The sequence below is a fragment of the Hylobates moloch genome, unplaced genomic scaffold (genome assembly GCF_009828535.3).
Source record: "Hylobates moloch isolate HMO894 unplaced genomic scaffold, HMol_V3 SCAFFOLD_1, whole genome shotgun sequence".
Taxonomy (NCBI): Eukaryota; Metazoa; Chordata; class Mammalia; order Primates; family Hylobatidae; genus Hylobates; species Hylobates moloch.
This window is the reverse complement of record NW_026652276.1, coordinates 185,889,146-185,905,180: the sequence shown is the minus strand read 5'-3', so window position 1 is coordinate 185,905,180 and position 16,035 is coordinate 185,889,146. Positions and strand designations below refer to the sequence as shown.

The following is a 16,035-nucleotide window of genomic DNA, read 5'->3' as shown; positions in this document are numbered from 1 at the left end:
TGGCCCATTCAGCAGCTTTTTCTCAGTGGGCTTTACTTAGGCGTTCCGTGTTGGGAAAGGTGGGTTGCTTGCTTTTGGGTTTCATGCTTTTCCTGTTCCATACTGTTTTTTATCCACATTCTTCCAATATTTAAAAGAAAAGGTTGTATGGAAGGCTTAGCATTTTTCTTCTCACTGAAAAAAGGAATGCAGAATAAATACATTAATTTTCTGTTATTCAGAAGTTAATTTAACAATTGTCTTGAATTTGCTGTTTTACCTCCTCTAATGCTCAAGTAAAAGCATTGTTGAGCAGATAGTGCCAGCTGATAGGAGAAAAAGAGGGTGCTTTGTGTCTTTCAACTTTGACTCAGCATGATCTGAGTCAACACATGGCCAGATAGGTCCTGAAACACCAGGCCTTTCTTTTCTCTCGTTGCTCTTATGGATAATACCAGATAATAATGTTTAAATTATTAAAGGTATTAAAGTTCTTCCATATCAAAAACCAAGTCCCTGCCTTAGGTAGGTATAGAAAAGAACGGTTAAAAGAACCGGTGGCCAATGATGGTCACTTTGAATTTAGAGAGTGCTGTGTGGAGAGGCATTTGACCCTCTCTGTGTGACCCCAGCAGGCAGACTGAGACGTGGGAGTTAGTGGAACGGGAGCTGCGGAGACACTGAGTGGGAGTCGGGGAGCAGGGGCCATTTCAGGATGTGGGGAGGTTAAGCCACAATGGCCACCAGCAGCAGGGCTGCCCTGAATTAGGTGCTAAGTACTCTTTGAACTCTGAAATGCTGTGCTTCTAATTTGGGGCATTAAGTTTGGTGATATAACCAGAAAAATAGGATGCAGTCACAGATGTAGTGGGATAATGGAGCTTTCAGCACAATTTTATACCAGGTTATCTGCCCTGCCTTCCATTAGATGAACGTTTGTCCCTCCATACAATTTCCCTGTGCTGTTTACTTCTTGAAATGCTATTGCTGTGAACAGTGGCATAAATATCAGTAACAGGTTCCCACGGAAAAGCCTTTCTGTCTTCTCATCTGCCCCCTTCCCAAGAATTAAGCATAAGCTCCCTCATTGCTGTCAGGATGGCTTATGAGGTTTGCTTTTTCAGTTGGTTGTCATAAGGGAGTTTTTTTTTTGGAAAGGAGCAGGCCCTCATTCACTGCTTGCCCCACCCCCAAAAAGTCCTGGCTTTAGAGGTTTCTTTTGTTCTTCCTGGAGAACCTAGGAGCAATGAGGTAGTGTTTCTTACCTCATCCATTCTGTTGTAGTGTAAAGATAGTACATTTAATATATTAAATTTGACCTCATAATACCAAGCTGTCATAAGGCCACAGATGGTTTTTGGTGGTAAAGCCTATAGTCTTTGAGGGTTTTGTTTGTTTGTTTGTTTGGAGACAAGGTCTTGCTCTGTTCCCCAAGCTGAAGTGCAGTGGCAGGACTATGGTTCACTGCAGACTCCACTTCCCAAGCTCAAGTGATCCTTCCATCTCAGCCTCTGGTGTAGCTGGGACTATAGGCACATGCCACCACACCTGGCTAATTTTTGTATTTTTTGTAGAGATGGAGTTTTGTCATGTTGTCTAGGCTGGTCTCGATCTCCTGAGCTCAAGTGATCCATCCGCCCTGGTCTCCCATAGTGCTGGGATTACAGGGATGTGACACTGTGCCTGGCTCTCTTTGAGTTTTATAAATAGCATCAAATCTTACAGAGACTCTGTTGGGAATGAGAGCTGACGGGTGGTAGCCATTGGCTCTTATCAGGGAGGATAGCTTTAGGCTCTGCAGCTGGAGAAGCACAACAGAATGAGGGACCACAGCAAGGGTATGTTGGGTTTGGATCTGTTTTACTTTTCTTGAGTTTTACTTTTTTTTGAGCTTTACACCTTCCAGATGTAAGTACATGTAATCTGAAACTTCTTTGTGGCTGAAGCATTGGTTTCTCTGCATTTATGTATTAGAATCGGTGATAGGACTTTTTATGAACTCCATGGTGAGTCCTGGTCAGTGCCATAGAAACAAGAAAAGCCATTCCAACAAACTTCACCAGACTTCTTCGGCACTGGTCACATTACAGAACAAATAGATGATCTTATTTGTTCAGAATCAGGATACTTTGGCATAGGAGAATGTTTTAGGAGAGAGGCACTTGGTCTCCCAAGAATCTGGAAACAAGTAGGTCCAGGAAAGAGCCCTTTGAGGGGATTGGGCCAAGTAGAGAAGAATCCAGAGTTCCCAGGTATTAAAAATAATAATAAAGGTTATACTTGGGCCCAGTGGGGTGGTGCACACCTGTAATCCCAGCACTTTGGGAGGCCATGGCAGGCAGATCACTTGAGGCTAGGAGTTTCAGACCAACATGGCAAAACTGGGCCAACATGGCAAAACCCCATCTCTACTGAAAATACAAAAATTAGCTGGGCGTGGTGGCACGTGCCTGTAGTCCCAGCTACTCAGGTGGCTGAGGCAGGAGAATCACTTGAACCCAGGAGGCAGAGGTTGTAGTGAGCGAAGATTGCGCCGCTGCACTCAGGCCAGGCAATAGAAGGTTTATACTGGGAGTAACTGAGTTGAAGGCAGAGTTTTTTCATTGTAATGTGCATTTGCCCTGTTGTACATGTTGTATTCTTAAGAGAATATTGTCACTCTCCAAAGAATCAAAAATGGGTAGCATTACAGCCTCCATCTTCCTTCTTCCTTTAAAAAAAAAAAAAATTATTTTGCCGGGCTTGGTGGCTCACACCTGTAATCCCAGCACTTTGGGAGGCTGAGGCAGGCAGATCACGAGGTCAGGCTAACACAGTGAAACCCCGTCTCCACTAAAAATACAAAAAATTAGCCAGGTGTGGTGGCGGGCACCTGTAGTCCCAGCTACCCAGGAGGCTGAGGCAGGAGAATGGTGTGAGCTTGCAGTGAGCTGAGATTGATTGCGCCACTGCACTCCAGCCTGGGCGACAGAGCAAGACTCTGTCTCAAAAAAAAAAAAAAAAAAATTATTTCATTAATTGGCTTCTATACATGTTTTCTTGGGAATACGTGGGTGCTAATCAAAATGATCATTTTTTTCAAAGAATACATAGCTGACATATTTTGGCAGTGAGAAATATGTACAAAGCTGGGCGCCGTGTAGTGCGCCTGTAGTCCCAGCTTCTCTGGAGGCTGAGAGAGGATCACTGGAGCCCAAGAGGTTGAGTCCAGCCTGGACAACATAGCGAGGTCCCATCTCTAAAAAATACGAAAGAAAAAGAAATATATGCAACCAGATTGAAGTCGTTTTGAAAATTAATTAAAAGACTTAGCATAGGGCTCAAGGCAGGGGTTGAAAAGCAGCTTGGAACTTGATCCAGGCTTTTCAAGTCCTCGTTGTCCCACTAGAGTTTTCAGATTTTTCTCTTAGCTTATAAGATACTGAATTGATTGTTTCCCAGGCTAGAAGGACTCTCCTGGCCATTGAGTGTGTAATCTAGTTGTTCCACTTGGATTTGGGGCCAATTATGAGGTTTTCCTGCCCTCATCTGGGATTGGCCCAGCTGTCTTTTTTGTTTATTGGGTGGAAAGGAGAGGCCCTACATGAGGGCTTTCCTGGGTTTTCTGCTGGTGCCTTCATGCATCCACAGTGCTGGGACCACCAGCTCACCATGCTAAGATGTGACATGTCCGTGTCCTGCTCAGACCTATGCCAGGTTCAGGGCAGGGATCCTGAGTTCATAAATTAATGCTTATCGCACAGGCAGCTGGCAGCCATCTTGTCACCATCCTTCTTCCTTCCTTCAGCTGATTCACATGCAGTCTTTTTTTAAAAGAAAGGTGAAAAGATGTGGTCCTGGGCTGATTGTACCCACTCTTGGTTTGTTAAAGACAGTGCTAGGAGAGGTGGCCCCTCACCCAGGCAGGTGAGCCTTCCCTTAAAGGTGCCTTTCCAGCACTGTGTGGTCATTGAAAGAAAAAGAAGGTAGGTTGATGCAGTGAAGTTTCCCCAGTATTGGCTCCTTGGGGCGGGAGTGGGGAGGGCAGTCACAGATCCACAGGCATCAATGATTGGGCCTCTGAGCACCTTTTGGGACAGCAAGATCCGTTCAGAATAGAAGCAGCTATGAGAAAAACCAGAAATGGGATTTAGTTTATTCTTTTTTTCTCTTTTAAAACATACTCTTTGATCAGCAGAGCAGTAGCAGTTGCCATTTTTGTATATTGTTACTAGCTTAAACTAATGTTTTTGAGGGTTTTTTTGTGAGCAAGGGAAATGGGAACAAATGGCCTTCCCTACATGTTGGCATGCTGAGGCCAGTGGCCACCCCGGAAGCCAGTGCTCCGTGACATCCACAAAAGGGTCTGCAAGACCATCTGCTTCCTCTGGCCCTGGGGACAAAGAGGGTCTTTTTTGTTTCCAGGTTTTCCTTTGGTTGAATCAGAAATGAATGAAATGGCCAGGCACGGTGGCTCACGCTTGTAATCCCAGCATTTTGGGAGGCCGAGGCGGGCGGATCACGAGGTCCGCCCTCGTGATCGAGACCACGGTGAAACCCCGTCTCTACTAAAAATACAAAAAAATTAGCCGGGCGTGGTGGCGGGCACCTGTAGTCCCAGCTAGTCGGAGAGGCTGAGGCAGGAGAATGGCGTGAACCCGGGAGGCGGAGCTTGCAGTGAGCCGAGATTGCGCCACTGCACTCCAGCCTGGGCGACAGAGCGAGACTCTGTCTCAAAAAAAAAAAAAAAAAAAAAGAAATGAATGAAATGATGATGAAAATAGTTGATGAGATGCTGAAAATAGTCCTTGGTTACTAAAACATGAAGGTCTTTGCCTAAAGGATGCAGCAGTGTCTGCTATACAGAGGCCAAGGCTATTATAGTGGTTGAGGCAGGTGCTGGAGTCAGACGGGCCTTGTTGAGTCCTGGGTTGAACTCTCGTTCTACTATTTATAGAGTGCATACCGTGCTCTGGCCAGGCCTGCACACAGGTGCGGCTGACTCACTGACATTTTGGTTTTGCTTCCTGCAAAATGAAGAGAATACATAGCTCTTGTATCTTTCCTTAGAAATGTAAAAATACTTCTGAAACTTCTTTGAATGTGGAAGAAAGAAAAAAATTAGTATTGAGCACTTTCGGGAGGCTATTTTGTTTGATTCAGATCTTCATAAAGTGGCGGTCTCTTCTATAAGGAGAAAAAGCTATTGACTTGGGGGCCAGTCTCTGAAGTGCTTAGCATGTCGTCTGTTGTATCCTAGGCATTTGAGCTGGCAACGGGAGATTATTTGTTTGAACCACATTCTGGGGAAGACTATTCCAGAGATGAAGGTGAGTATTGGTGCCTGCTGAATACCTCGGTCTAGGTCTCCTGCCAGCCCTGAACTTCTTTAGAGTACTATATTTTTGTACCGAAATAGAGCCATGTTTTTGGTTTTCAAACACCAAATTCAGATGCTTTGAGTTTGATGCCCCCTCAGTCTCAGTGAATGGGCAGAGCCTGCCTGGCACAGGCAGCACTCCAGCGAGCCCTCAGGGGCCCTGCAGCAGCGGCTCTTCCTGGCCTTGCCCAGGGCAGGAACCCAGCTGGCTGAGAGACGACAGACGATACAGACCTGAAGCTTCTATGTGGTCCTTTCGACCATTGATGTGCTGCCCATTTCTCTGTCTTGTTTGGGAGCTGAGTTGAAAACCCAGGAATTCTGGCTTGAATTCCATCTGTAAACCTGACCATCTCCATGCTTATTTGCTTGCGATGCTGGGGTGCCCTGGGGTGAGCTGGCCTCAGTCACTGTTACTGCTCCAGGTGGTGCCTGAGGCCTGCCATTCCCACAAGCCTCTGCATGGATGTGCTGCAGACATTGTTGATTTGAATCTATTTCTGATTTTTTACTAATTTCAATTTTTCCCTCTTCTTTTATCCCATCCTTCCCTTTGCCCCTCCCATTCCCATATCCTTTTTTTCTCTCCTTCATAGACCACATAGCCCACATCATAGAGCTGCTAGGCAGTATTCCAAGGCACTTTGCTCTATCTGGAAAATATTCTCGGGAATTCTTCAATCGCAGAGGTAGTACCTCTTCTTTTTGAAAAGCGCCACGATGCAGACAGAAACTGAAGAGCAGCTGCTGATTTTAGCATTAATGGTGACAAAGGCATTTCTCCTAAATTCGAAACGCAACCCAGCAGAATTCCTGTGCTGATAGAAAAATTGTCAGGGAAGACCACATTTAGCCCTGTGCTGCGGTCACCCTGTTCACCAGCCCCTCTCCTGTGCCCTCCAGCTCTGGATCCTGAATCCAGCAACGCAAGGAAGGCCTGTACTTTTGGTCATTCACGTTGTGCTCTGTTTCTGTCTGCACGGGCGGTGGTAGTGTCTGCATGCAGTGTACTGATTAAACTGTCGTGTGTTTCTGTTTTGCTGGCAATGTTTCCCAATGCAGATCACATAGCATTGATCATTGAACTTCTGGGGAAAGTCCCTCGAAAATACGCTATGTTGGGGAAATACTCCAAGGAGTTTTTCACCAGAAAAGGTAACGGTATTTATGCAACACTAATTTTCAGCATAGTCTTCTCCCAAAAGGAGAAATTGTGCATTCGTGATTGGGCAGTGGAGAAAGTTCTGGAGTTTCACAACTGGGGAATTCTTCCGAAGAAGGCTCTCAAGAAATAAACCTGACCCATCTGATACCTGGAATAAGAATTTTGTAAGAGAACAGCCTTCTTAACAGCATTTTTTTCTCCTCCGCTTCTCTCTTTTCTTACTCCAAGTTACCAATCTGTATATTCATATATTTATAAAAAGGAGTTTAGGTGATTGTTAAAAGCCAGCTAGACTTACCTTTCCATTTCATGGACTTTCTGTAGTAGAACAGAGGTGGCCTAGAGACTGGACTTAGGGAACGTCCAGGGACATTGCTTTTGGTCTGCCTGGGTTATTTCTGTAGTGGATGTAGGCCTATGAAATGCTGCGTACCTCACATTCTTAAAAATCACATCCTGCGTTCCCATTGTGTTATGTCACACTGTATTAAGGTGATTATTTTCATGTTGTAGTTCTTACTGATCTTCCAACTGTTTATTTGCCCAGTATAGTCCCCAGTTAGTAATTTATAAAAACACCCAAGAGCCCCAGGAATATTTTTAAAAGAACTCCTCCTAAGTGCTATATTCTTTTTTTTTTTTTTTTTTTTTTTGAGATGGAGTCTCGCTCTGTTGCCCAGGCTGGAGTGCAGTGGCGCAATTTTAGCTAACTGCAACCTGCACCTCCCAGGTTCAAGCAATTCTCCTGCCGCAGCCTCCCAAGTAGCTGGGATTACAGGCGAGCCACCATGGTCTGGCTAAATTTTTTGTATTTTTAGTAGAGACAAAGTTTCACCATGTTGGCCAGGCTGGCCTCAAACTCCTGACCTCAAGTGATCCACCCGCCTTAGCCTTCCAAAGTGCTGGGATTACAGGCATGAGCCACTGCACCCACTTTTTTGTGATGAGTGTAGTTAGTTGGTCCTTCATATTTTTCAGGTTAGATTTTTTTTGGATGTGACAGCCCTTAATAACTTTTAAAGTTGATGTGAATAGGACATGGACTTTTAGAAATTTCTGAAAGTCCCAGATGCTCTGTCTACCTTACTTAGCTAAATTTGGAGAACCACATTGATTTTTTTTTTTTTTTTTTTTGAGGTGGAGTTTCACTGTTGTTCAGGCTGGAGTGCAGTGGCGCGATCTCAGTTCACTGCAACCTCCAACCCCCTGGGTTCAAGCGATTCTCCTGCCTCAGCTTCCCAAGTAGCCAGGATTACAGGTGCCCACCACCATGTCTAGCTAAGTTTTTGTATTTTTATTAGAGATAGGGTTTTACCATGTTGGCTAGGCTGTTTTCAAACTCCTGACCTTAGGTGATCCACCCACCTCGGCCTCCCAAAGTGCTGGGATTAGAGAGGTGTGAGCCACCATGCGTGGCCTCAAATTGATTTTTTTATTTTCCTATGAGATAAGGAATTTTTGTGGAGTAGTAATCTTTATTACTCACTTTGGTGAGGTTTGGCTAAGCAGTCCTTATATTTTCCTTTAAATTACATTTTCCTGTTAAGTGTACAAGACTTGAGAACTGACTGTGCTAAAGATGGTGGTTTCCTGCTGCACTTACTCTGGGCAAATTGACTACACCTCTCAGATTTTATAGGCTCACCTGGTGAAGGCAATTTGTGAGATATACAATTAGATGTAATTATTTTCCTCATTACCTTTAAGACTTATCACAGGTATTGTCAGGAAAAACCATTTATCAGACAATCAGTAATTATTTTTGGTTCTGAGAATCTGGTCTCTGAGTCTAGTCCATGTTAGCCAGGTACAGAGTTCCCCTCCCCACCTGGAGACTCGCAAGCACAGGCCCAAGTGGAGTCAAGGGCAGGAAAATGGCTTTGCTATTAAACTGTGTTTAGTAATGGAGCTGGGGCTTAAACCTGCTGTGAGAATGGCGCATCAGGTAATCTGTGAACTTAAGTTTCCTCATCTGTCAACAGGGGTTCTTTCAGGTTGCCTGTTACAAGAAAATATAAGAGGATACCTTTATAGCACTGGGCACAACCATAGCTGTTATTATTGCTAAAGCAAAGCTATGAACAGGAAAACACTGGAAGCTTATAAACTTCTATGCAGCAATATTCCTGAGAGAACAAACTGAGTTTCCCTGGGAAACTTACAGAAAATGTTATTTGAAAATAATTGGGCTGGGCACAGTGGCTCATGCAGAGGCTGAGGTGGGTGGATTGCTTGAGGTCACAAGTTCGAGACTAGCCCGGCCAACATGGCAAAACCCCTTCTCTACTAAAATATAAAAATTAGCTGGGCGTGGTGGCGGGTGCCTGCAATCCCAGCTACTCAGGAGGCTGAGGCAGGAGAATTGCTTGAACCTGGGAGGCGGAGGTTGCAATGAGCCGGGATCACGCCACTATACTTCAGCCTGGGCAACAGAAACAAGGAAAAGCTGTGAATTATTGTGGCCTGGGATTCAGTATGGCTTGGGGAATTGTGCTTTTTATTGAAGGCAGGCCCCTCCTCCCACATTTCAGAATGTTTCCAGAGCTGGTGGGGGAGATGGCCTGGTCCCTGGGGGGCCGTGGCTGGTAGGTGACTTGCCATGAGCCCCCAGCTGTGGGTCAGATGGGAGGTGGGCCTGGTCTGGTCTGTTATGGAAAGAGAGAGCATGATTGACTTGTGATGCTCTAGAGGGGAAGGAGAGACCTGAGAGACATGGGGCACAGCACCTGCTTGGACACCATGGTTTGTGAGCCCCTCATTATCCACTGTGGTCATCTGGCACGGTGAGGACCAACAGCAAAGTCACTAAGAAATTATTCCTTTAATTGGAACCTTTCGTCATCAACTAAGAGCCACTTAGAGTGACCTGCCTCTGCATTTGTCTTTTTTTTTTTTTTGAGATGGAGTCTCACTCTGTCACCCAGGCTGGAGTGCACTGGCACAATCTCGGCTCACTGTATCCTCCGCCTCCCGGCTTCAAGTGATTCTCCTGCCTCAGCTTCACCAGCAGCCGGGATTACAGGCACCTGCCACCACGCCCGACTAGTTTTTGTATTTTTAGTAGAGACAGGTTTTCACCATGTTGGCCAGGCTGGTCTGGAACTCCTGACCTAAGGTGATCCGCCTGCCTCGGCCTCCCAATTGCTGGGATGACAGGTGTGAGCCACTGTGCCTGGCTGTGCATTTATTTGTCTTTGTTAATTGTCTGTCTTTTGAGGGGATTGAGGACTCCATACTGTGCACAGCGGGAAGGAAGGAAAGATGGACAGAAAGAGAGGCCTTGAATGATCAAGTGAAGTCACTGAGTTGTTGGAAGGCAGGGCCTGTCAGCGGCCTGCAGGCATGGAGCTGGTGCAGGCATCTGCTCTTGGGCTGTCACTCCTGTGATGGTTCATTTCAGCGAGAGGGCCTGCATGTGGCCATAAATGGCTGGAGGGCAGCTTTCACTTGGGCCTTTCTGTCAGCAACCTTGCTCCCTGAGACAGCTTGTGGATGTGTATTTCCAGGTTACCGCCATCATCACCACATATACTTAATACTTGTGTGATCGAGTTCTTTTTGAGCAGCTTATTTGAAGGTAACCTGCAGAGTTAAAATGCATTTGGCATCCTTCTTAATGAGAGACCAAAAATATTTTGACTTGGTGTTACTGTGGTACCTAGAGTTCTTTTTTCCTTTTTTCAGATGTAAGAGACCATTTGTGACTAGGTGAGAAATCCCCTGAAATGACTGGGAATTGGAACTTCAGTTCTTTCCTGATTATTATTTCTAATGGCAGTAGAGATCAGAAGGGATTTAGGGTTTTTACAGAAGTCACAGGATAACATTATGAGGAATGAGGGCCCGTCATGGAAATAAATTTCACCGTGTCTCTTAGGATGAGGGGAATGGCTTGCTGTGTGAAAGATGTGTTTTGGCATGTTCCCATAAGTAATATAGGGGAAATTCCATAATTTCCATAATTTTGGAAATAATGGAATCTTAAAAGTATCCATTTAAATTTTTTTCCTAAAATGCCTAAAATACTTTGTGCTAGAACTGATAAAGAACAAAATTTAAAACAGCTGTTGATATGCCATATCACTTTTGAAAGCAGTTACTGATGGAGAGTGCCTTCCCAGGAGGTTTTCCCCCTCTTTCTCCTCCAGGTCAGAGGCAGATTTTCATCTCTGCCACGCGGCCAGAGAAGAGTGGGGTCTGTGTGTTAAAGTTGAACATCAAATGCAGCTCGTCTGTCTCCTCTTCTTGTGTATAATTTAAGAAGTCATGATCATTACTAGTTTGAATCATTCCTTGGCCAGAAAGTTAAAAATTGAGCTGTATTTTTGGTCAGGGAATGTAATTACAGCTCTCACCCTCTTAAGGTTAATTTGCTGGACATGAGCCACCAAAAAGCATTAAGAAACTAGTGTGTTGATAGGTGGGCCAGTAGAAATCAGCACGTCTATGAATTTTTTCCCTGTCCTGTCTTCAAGAAGTGGGTGGTCCCCAGAAGCTTTCCAGCCCTCAGATCATGGTGGGAAAAACAGTGCAGCCAGGAGCAGACCTCACTGGGCTGGTCACCAAGAATTTTTCTTACCATTCAGCAGGCATATTTTAGTAAAAACTGCTGCGTGGATAATGGGATTATCAAATGAGACAGTTTACTTAAAAAAAAAAAAAACTGGTCTCTAGATGAGAGCATCGAGTGTGTTGGGATAAAAGAGAGTGATTGTGTGCGTGCATGTGTGCGCGTGCATGCGCGCGCGCGCGTGTGTGTGTGTGTGTGTGTGTGTGTCAGACTACAGACCTTAAATACAATTGAAAATTTCAAAAGCAAGAAGCTTCTGTGCAGCAGCATAAAATCCACGTTCTCCCGAGTCAGGGACAACATCAAGAGAAATGTGAGAACTGAGGGCTAAAACCCAGGAGCTGAGTTTTTAAAAAGACATACTGTATTCTGTATTTTTAATATTTAGTGTCTGAGCTGAACTTGTCACAGTGTTTTAAAATTATCTCCTGAATACCTAAAAAGCAACAGATTCTTTTGATGCTGTAAAGAGCAAAGAAAGCTCCTTCGTGGGCATTTGACAACTACACAGGCTGGGCGTTGTCACTGCCACCCCTCTTGTTTATCCCTCCATCAGATGATGGGGATTTGGTTTTCCCCCACTTTTTGGCTATTATTAATGATGCCACTATGATCATTAATGTACAAGTTTGTGTGGGCAGATGTTTCTGTTTCTCTTGAATACACATGTGAAAGTTTAAGTATAAATTTAAAAATTTTGATGAAGTCCAGTTTATATACATTTTACAATTTGTGCTTTTGATGTCACATGTAATCATTGTCTACTTCAAGGTCATGAAGATTCACTTTTCTAGGAATTGTTTAGTTTTAGCTGTGAGGCGTATGATCTATTTTGAGTTGATTTTTGTGTGGGATGTGAGGTAGGGTTTATACACATTTTAAACTCCAATATTTACCTACATGTGGTTGTCTACTTGTATAAGAATTCATTCATATCTCTTCATTGTCTCTTGCTTTGTATTGGTATTTCTTGGTAGGTTTACTTTCTACGTGTACACAATTGATGCTCATCAGTTTTATATTACGGTTTGCTTTGTAATTACCAGTGTTCATGTAAATATAGTCCAGGATTTGCCTTTAGAGTCCTCCCACATGTAGTATGGAACCTCGTGGGTTTCTTTATTTAATTCTGGAATATGACAATTTCATGGATAAAATAATGTATTTTCCTTCACAAACCACTTAAAGATTCAAGAGAAGTATAATAGAACTTCCCTATTTCCTTAGAAGGACTCTGCAAGTCCAGGACTGGCCAGTACAGTTGCTGTCACAAAGCCTTTACTCTGCAGGAGGAACCCTTCCTCAGAGCCTGCTTCCTGTTGGTTTTCCTTGGCTCTTTCAAGCTGTTTCTTAGAGCAAATTCAGAAGCCTGAGGGGCTCTTGGGGAACAGCACAATTGGCCGCCAGGCTTATGTTTGCCTGTGTGTGTGTGTGTCAGTTGATACTGAGATTGACAGCTGATAGTCACAGGAAGGGTGAAGAGATATTCCACATTCTTTAAGGAGGACAGGCTAGAAATGGAGCTTTAAGAAATTAAAATTGTCACAGTTGTCTAGTTATTTGCAAAGCTTGTTTCAGTGAAACACATCTTCATATATTTTCTTTTCTCTCTCTTTTTTAATTTTTTACATCTTCATGTATTTTCTTTTTTCCTTTTTTTGAGACAGAGTCTTACTCTGTTGCCTAGGCTAGAGTGCAGTGGTGCTATCTCGGCTCATTGCAACCTCCGCCTCCTGGGTTCAAACGATTCTTGTGCCTCAGCCTCCCGAGTAGCTGGGATTACAGGCGTGCACCACCATGCCTGGCTAATTTTTGTATTTATTAGAGATCGGGTTTCACCATGTTGGCCAGGTTGGTCTCGAACTCCTGACCTTAGGTGATCTTCCTGCCTTGGCCTCCTAAAGTGCTGGGATTACAGTCATGAGCCACCGCGCCCGGCCGATGACATTTCTTTAACTTGTTAGGGTGCTACTTTTATAGTAAGAGCAAATGGTGAAAATGTGTTTTTAAAATAGGCTTTCCCCTCTTATTCTTAATTATCATTCTAAGTGATGGAGGTGGCTACATTTCTTGGGCATCATCTGCAGGGCTGGAGCTGGCTCATGGACTCGAGACCCTCACTCATCCAAGTGAGCCCACTCTTGTTGTGTCTCCTAGCAATAGATACAGAGTTGGGGACTTGGGTTTTGTGTTTAAGTGACCTTATCAACTATTTCCAGGGAAAGGTTACTTCTTATACTGAGCTTAAGGGTTTGTACACATAATCATTATAGCATCTGGATGAGTTGATTTTCCTTTGCATTATAAAGTTTTTCCACAAAAAAAGTCCACACATTTTTTTTTTTTTTAGAGGCGGTTCAGTGTTTTGTTATATTGCAGTGCTGCTCTGTGCTCAGGACCGTAGGTGTTTAGGACTGTCCTGCATATACTCTTGTTTATAGACTGCTTCTTTGCACAGTCTTTACCTTGTTAAAAGTAGTTAGATATTTTATGCTGTTCCTTTCAAATATTTTTACCGGTTTATAGTATGCCTAGTTATGGATGAATAGTTTCTCATGGCCTTTCAGTATTATATTGTTTTGCTCACTGTTACTATGCAGCTGTTAAGCATTTATAGTGGTAAAGCTTATCTTTTCATGGAAGATTGTACTTAAAAAGATGCCTTGTTGATGGATCTTAGTTTAACACCTGGCCCCTCAGAAATAGGTTCCTTTACTATTCTCAGCACACAGTGCTTCTCTGTAGTTACCTTTATTTGCAAACCTGGAGAGTATATATTCTGAGATAGAATAGATTAATGTCATAAAAGTTCGCTCCCCTTCCCAGAGAACTTGGTTTAGTCATGTGTGAGCTTTCTTAGTTTGCTTTAACTGTTGCTGTGGTGAGATCAATAGTCTAAATCAATATAGTCATATTACAGAAAATGTGGAAATTGAAATAACCTACTAACAAAAGCTGGTGTTTTGATTCACTTGATTTCCATCTTAATGAGCATTTTAATAATCTTGTGATTATCTGTAGGACATAGTTTGACTGTTCTTTTACTGCCTAATGTTGTACCATGATCTTCTCCCATGTTGTTAAGTAATATTAAATACTATTAAGTGAATCTACTTTGGTTTTCTTTTAACCACCATTTTACTATTATTGGCTCTTCGTAATTTTGCGAGTACATATAATTTTGTGCCAGCGTGTATTAGGCATGAATTTGGGGTGGTGCAACCAGGGTTTATCTCCTTGGGCTGGATTCCTAGAGCCGGAATTTCAGGCTTAGAGGGATAAACCTGCAGTCTCTGCTCAGACTTTGTTTTTATGGAGACTGTTTCCTTCAACAGGAGATCCCTTCCCGCCTCTAATATTGCAGGTTCATTTCTTCATCAACACAGACCTGATGTCTAGTCTGGATGCAATGCTTCACTCTATCTCCAGTCCTCATATTGGAAACAGAAGCTTATTTTACATCCCAGCCCCTTTAGCAAGCAGCCCTCTTAAAAGATTCTTTATACAGAACCCTGTGCACAGCATGATTGCAACTATGTAGACATACTAGTGTGTAAGAACACTCTTCACAATAGACACAAAAGAAGAGCCGTTGTGAGTAGGATTGTAGGCTACTTCTTACCCTTCTGTTCTTATACTTTTCTGTAATGTTCTTTTCTTTTCATTATGTTTTTAAAGGGGAGGGCTTTTCCAAATTGACTTGAATAAATGGGTGAAACAGAACAAGCCTCCTAAGAACATCTTTGTGAGCAGAGCACTGATTATCTATTGATGCATATCAGGAAAAAAATTACCTTCTTTAAATTATAGCAGTTGAAAGGGGAGAGAAGTCAGCCCTTGCATGAAGTGTGCCCTCCAGGTGCTTGAATGCCTCTCTCTCCCCACCGAGACCTGGCTGCTCTGAGGTGTGGGCACAGGGGAGTGTTTCCTCTGCAGAAGCTGCTCAGGATGCACTGAGGAGCACCTAAGGAGGTCTATGGGCAGGGGTGGGGTGTCCTGTGAAAACTTCAAACAGGCAGAGAAAACGAGTTATTCACAGTGAAATTATCTGGAGCTTTTGAGAGTTTATTGCCTTTTTGAAAAGGGTTATGGGGAGACAGCGTTTCGCTCGCTCTCTCCCAGGATGGAGTGCAGTGGCATGACCTTGACTCACTGCAGCCTTGACCTCCTGGACTCAAGCAGTGCTCCTCCCTCAGCCTCCTGAGTAGCTGGGATGTACCACCGTGCCCAGCTACTTTTTTTCTTTTTAAGTAGAGACAGGGTCTGGTCTTTTTAAGTAGAGACCAGGCTGGTCTGAAACTCATGGGCTTAAGGGATCCTCCTGCCTCAACCTCCCAAACGGCTAGGATTGCAGGTGTGAGCCGCTGCCCCCAGCCCTTTTTTGCAGTTTTGACTTAAAAATAACCTTTTATTCTCTTATGAAATGACCATTACAGCTCGTGGGCCATTTACTATCTTGTTAGTCGTTCTGTTATGTCGACCAAAGCTGCCTGTAACGCACACTTTTCATACTGCAGCTAGCACAGTTTGTGAAGTATAACTTCAAGGTTTACAAATTAATGTCCTAGGATCTTAGCTCTTACAACAAATGCGTAGACATGAATGGTGTTTGATTTGGGTTGGCCTCAAGTTTGCAAATTTTATGAAAGATCCCAGGTTGAAATGAGAGTGCTTGCTTCAGCCTTTGGAAAAGAAAACACTCTGGGCAAGGCCGGGTGCGGTGGCTCACGCTTGTAATCCCAGCACTTTGGGAGGCCGAGGCGGGCGGATCACGAGGTCAGGAGATCGAGACCACGGTGAAACCCCGTCTCTACTAAAAATACAAAAAATTAGCCGGGCGTGGTAGCGGGCGCCTGTAGTCCCAGCTACTCAGAGAGGCTGAGGCAGGAGAGTGGCGTGAACCCGGGGGCGGAGCTTGCGGTGAGCTGAGATTGCACCACTGCACTCCAGCCTGGGCGATAG

The 16,035-nt window shown here is 44.0% G+C and overlaps 1 protein-coding gene across 20 annotated transcripts in view; it reads left to right on the top strand.

Annotated features, from left to right (window-relative positions):
• SRPK2 (SRSF protein kinase 2) overlaps positions 1-16,035 on the top strand; it is a 297,326-nt gene that overhangs the window by 279,298 nt on the left and 1,993 nt on the right. For 13 of the 20 annotated variants that reach the window (XR_009209073.1, XM_058425632.1, XM_058425642.1 and 10 more), the window contains 3 exons: positions 5,219-5,288; positions 5,935-6,027; positions 6,401-6,493. Coding sequence is in view for 18 of the 20 variants with exons in the window: in XM_058425632.1 (XP_058281615.1) it covers positions 5,219-5,288; positions 5,935-6,027; positions 6,401-6,493 (256 nt within the window). In the remaining 2 variants the exon portion in view is untranslated. Of the gene's footprint in view, positions 1-5,218; positions 5,289-5,934; positions 6,028-6,400; positions 6,494-6,524; positions 6,668-16,035 lie in introns of all 20 variants that reach the window. The other 7 variants (XM_058425650.1, XM_032761315.2, XM_032761322.2 and 4 more) reach the window with 3 other exon arrangements.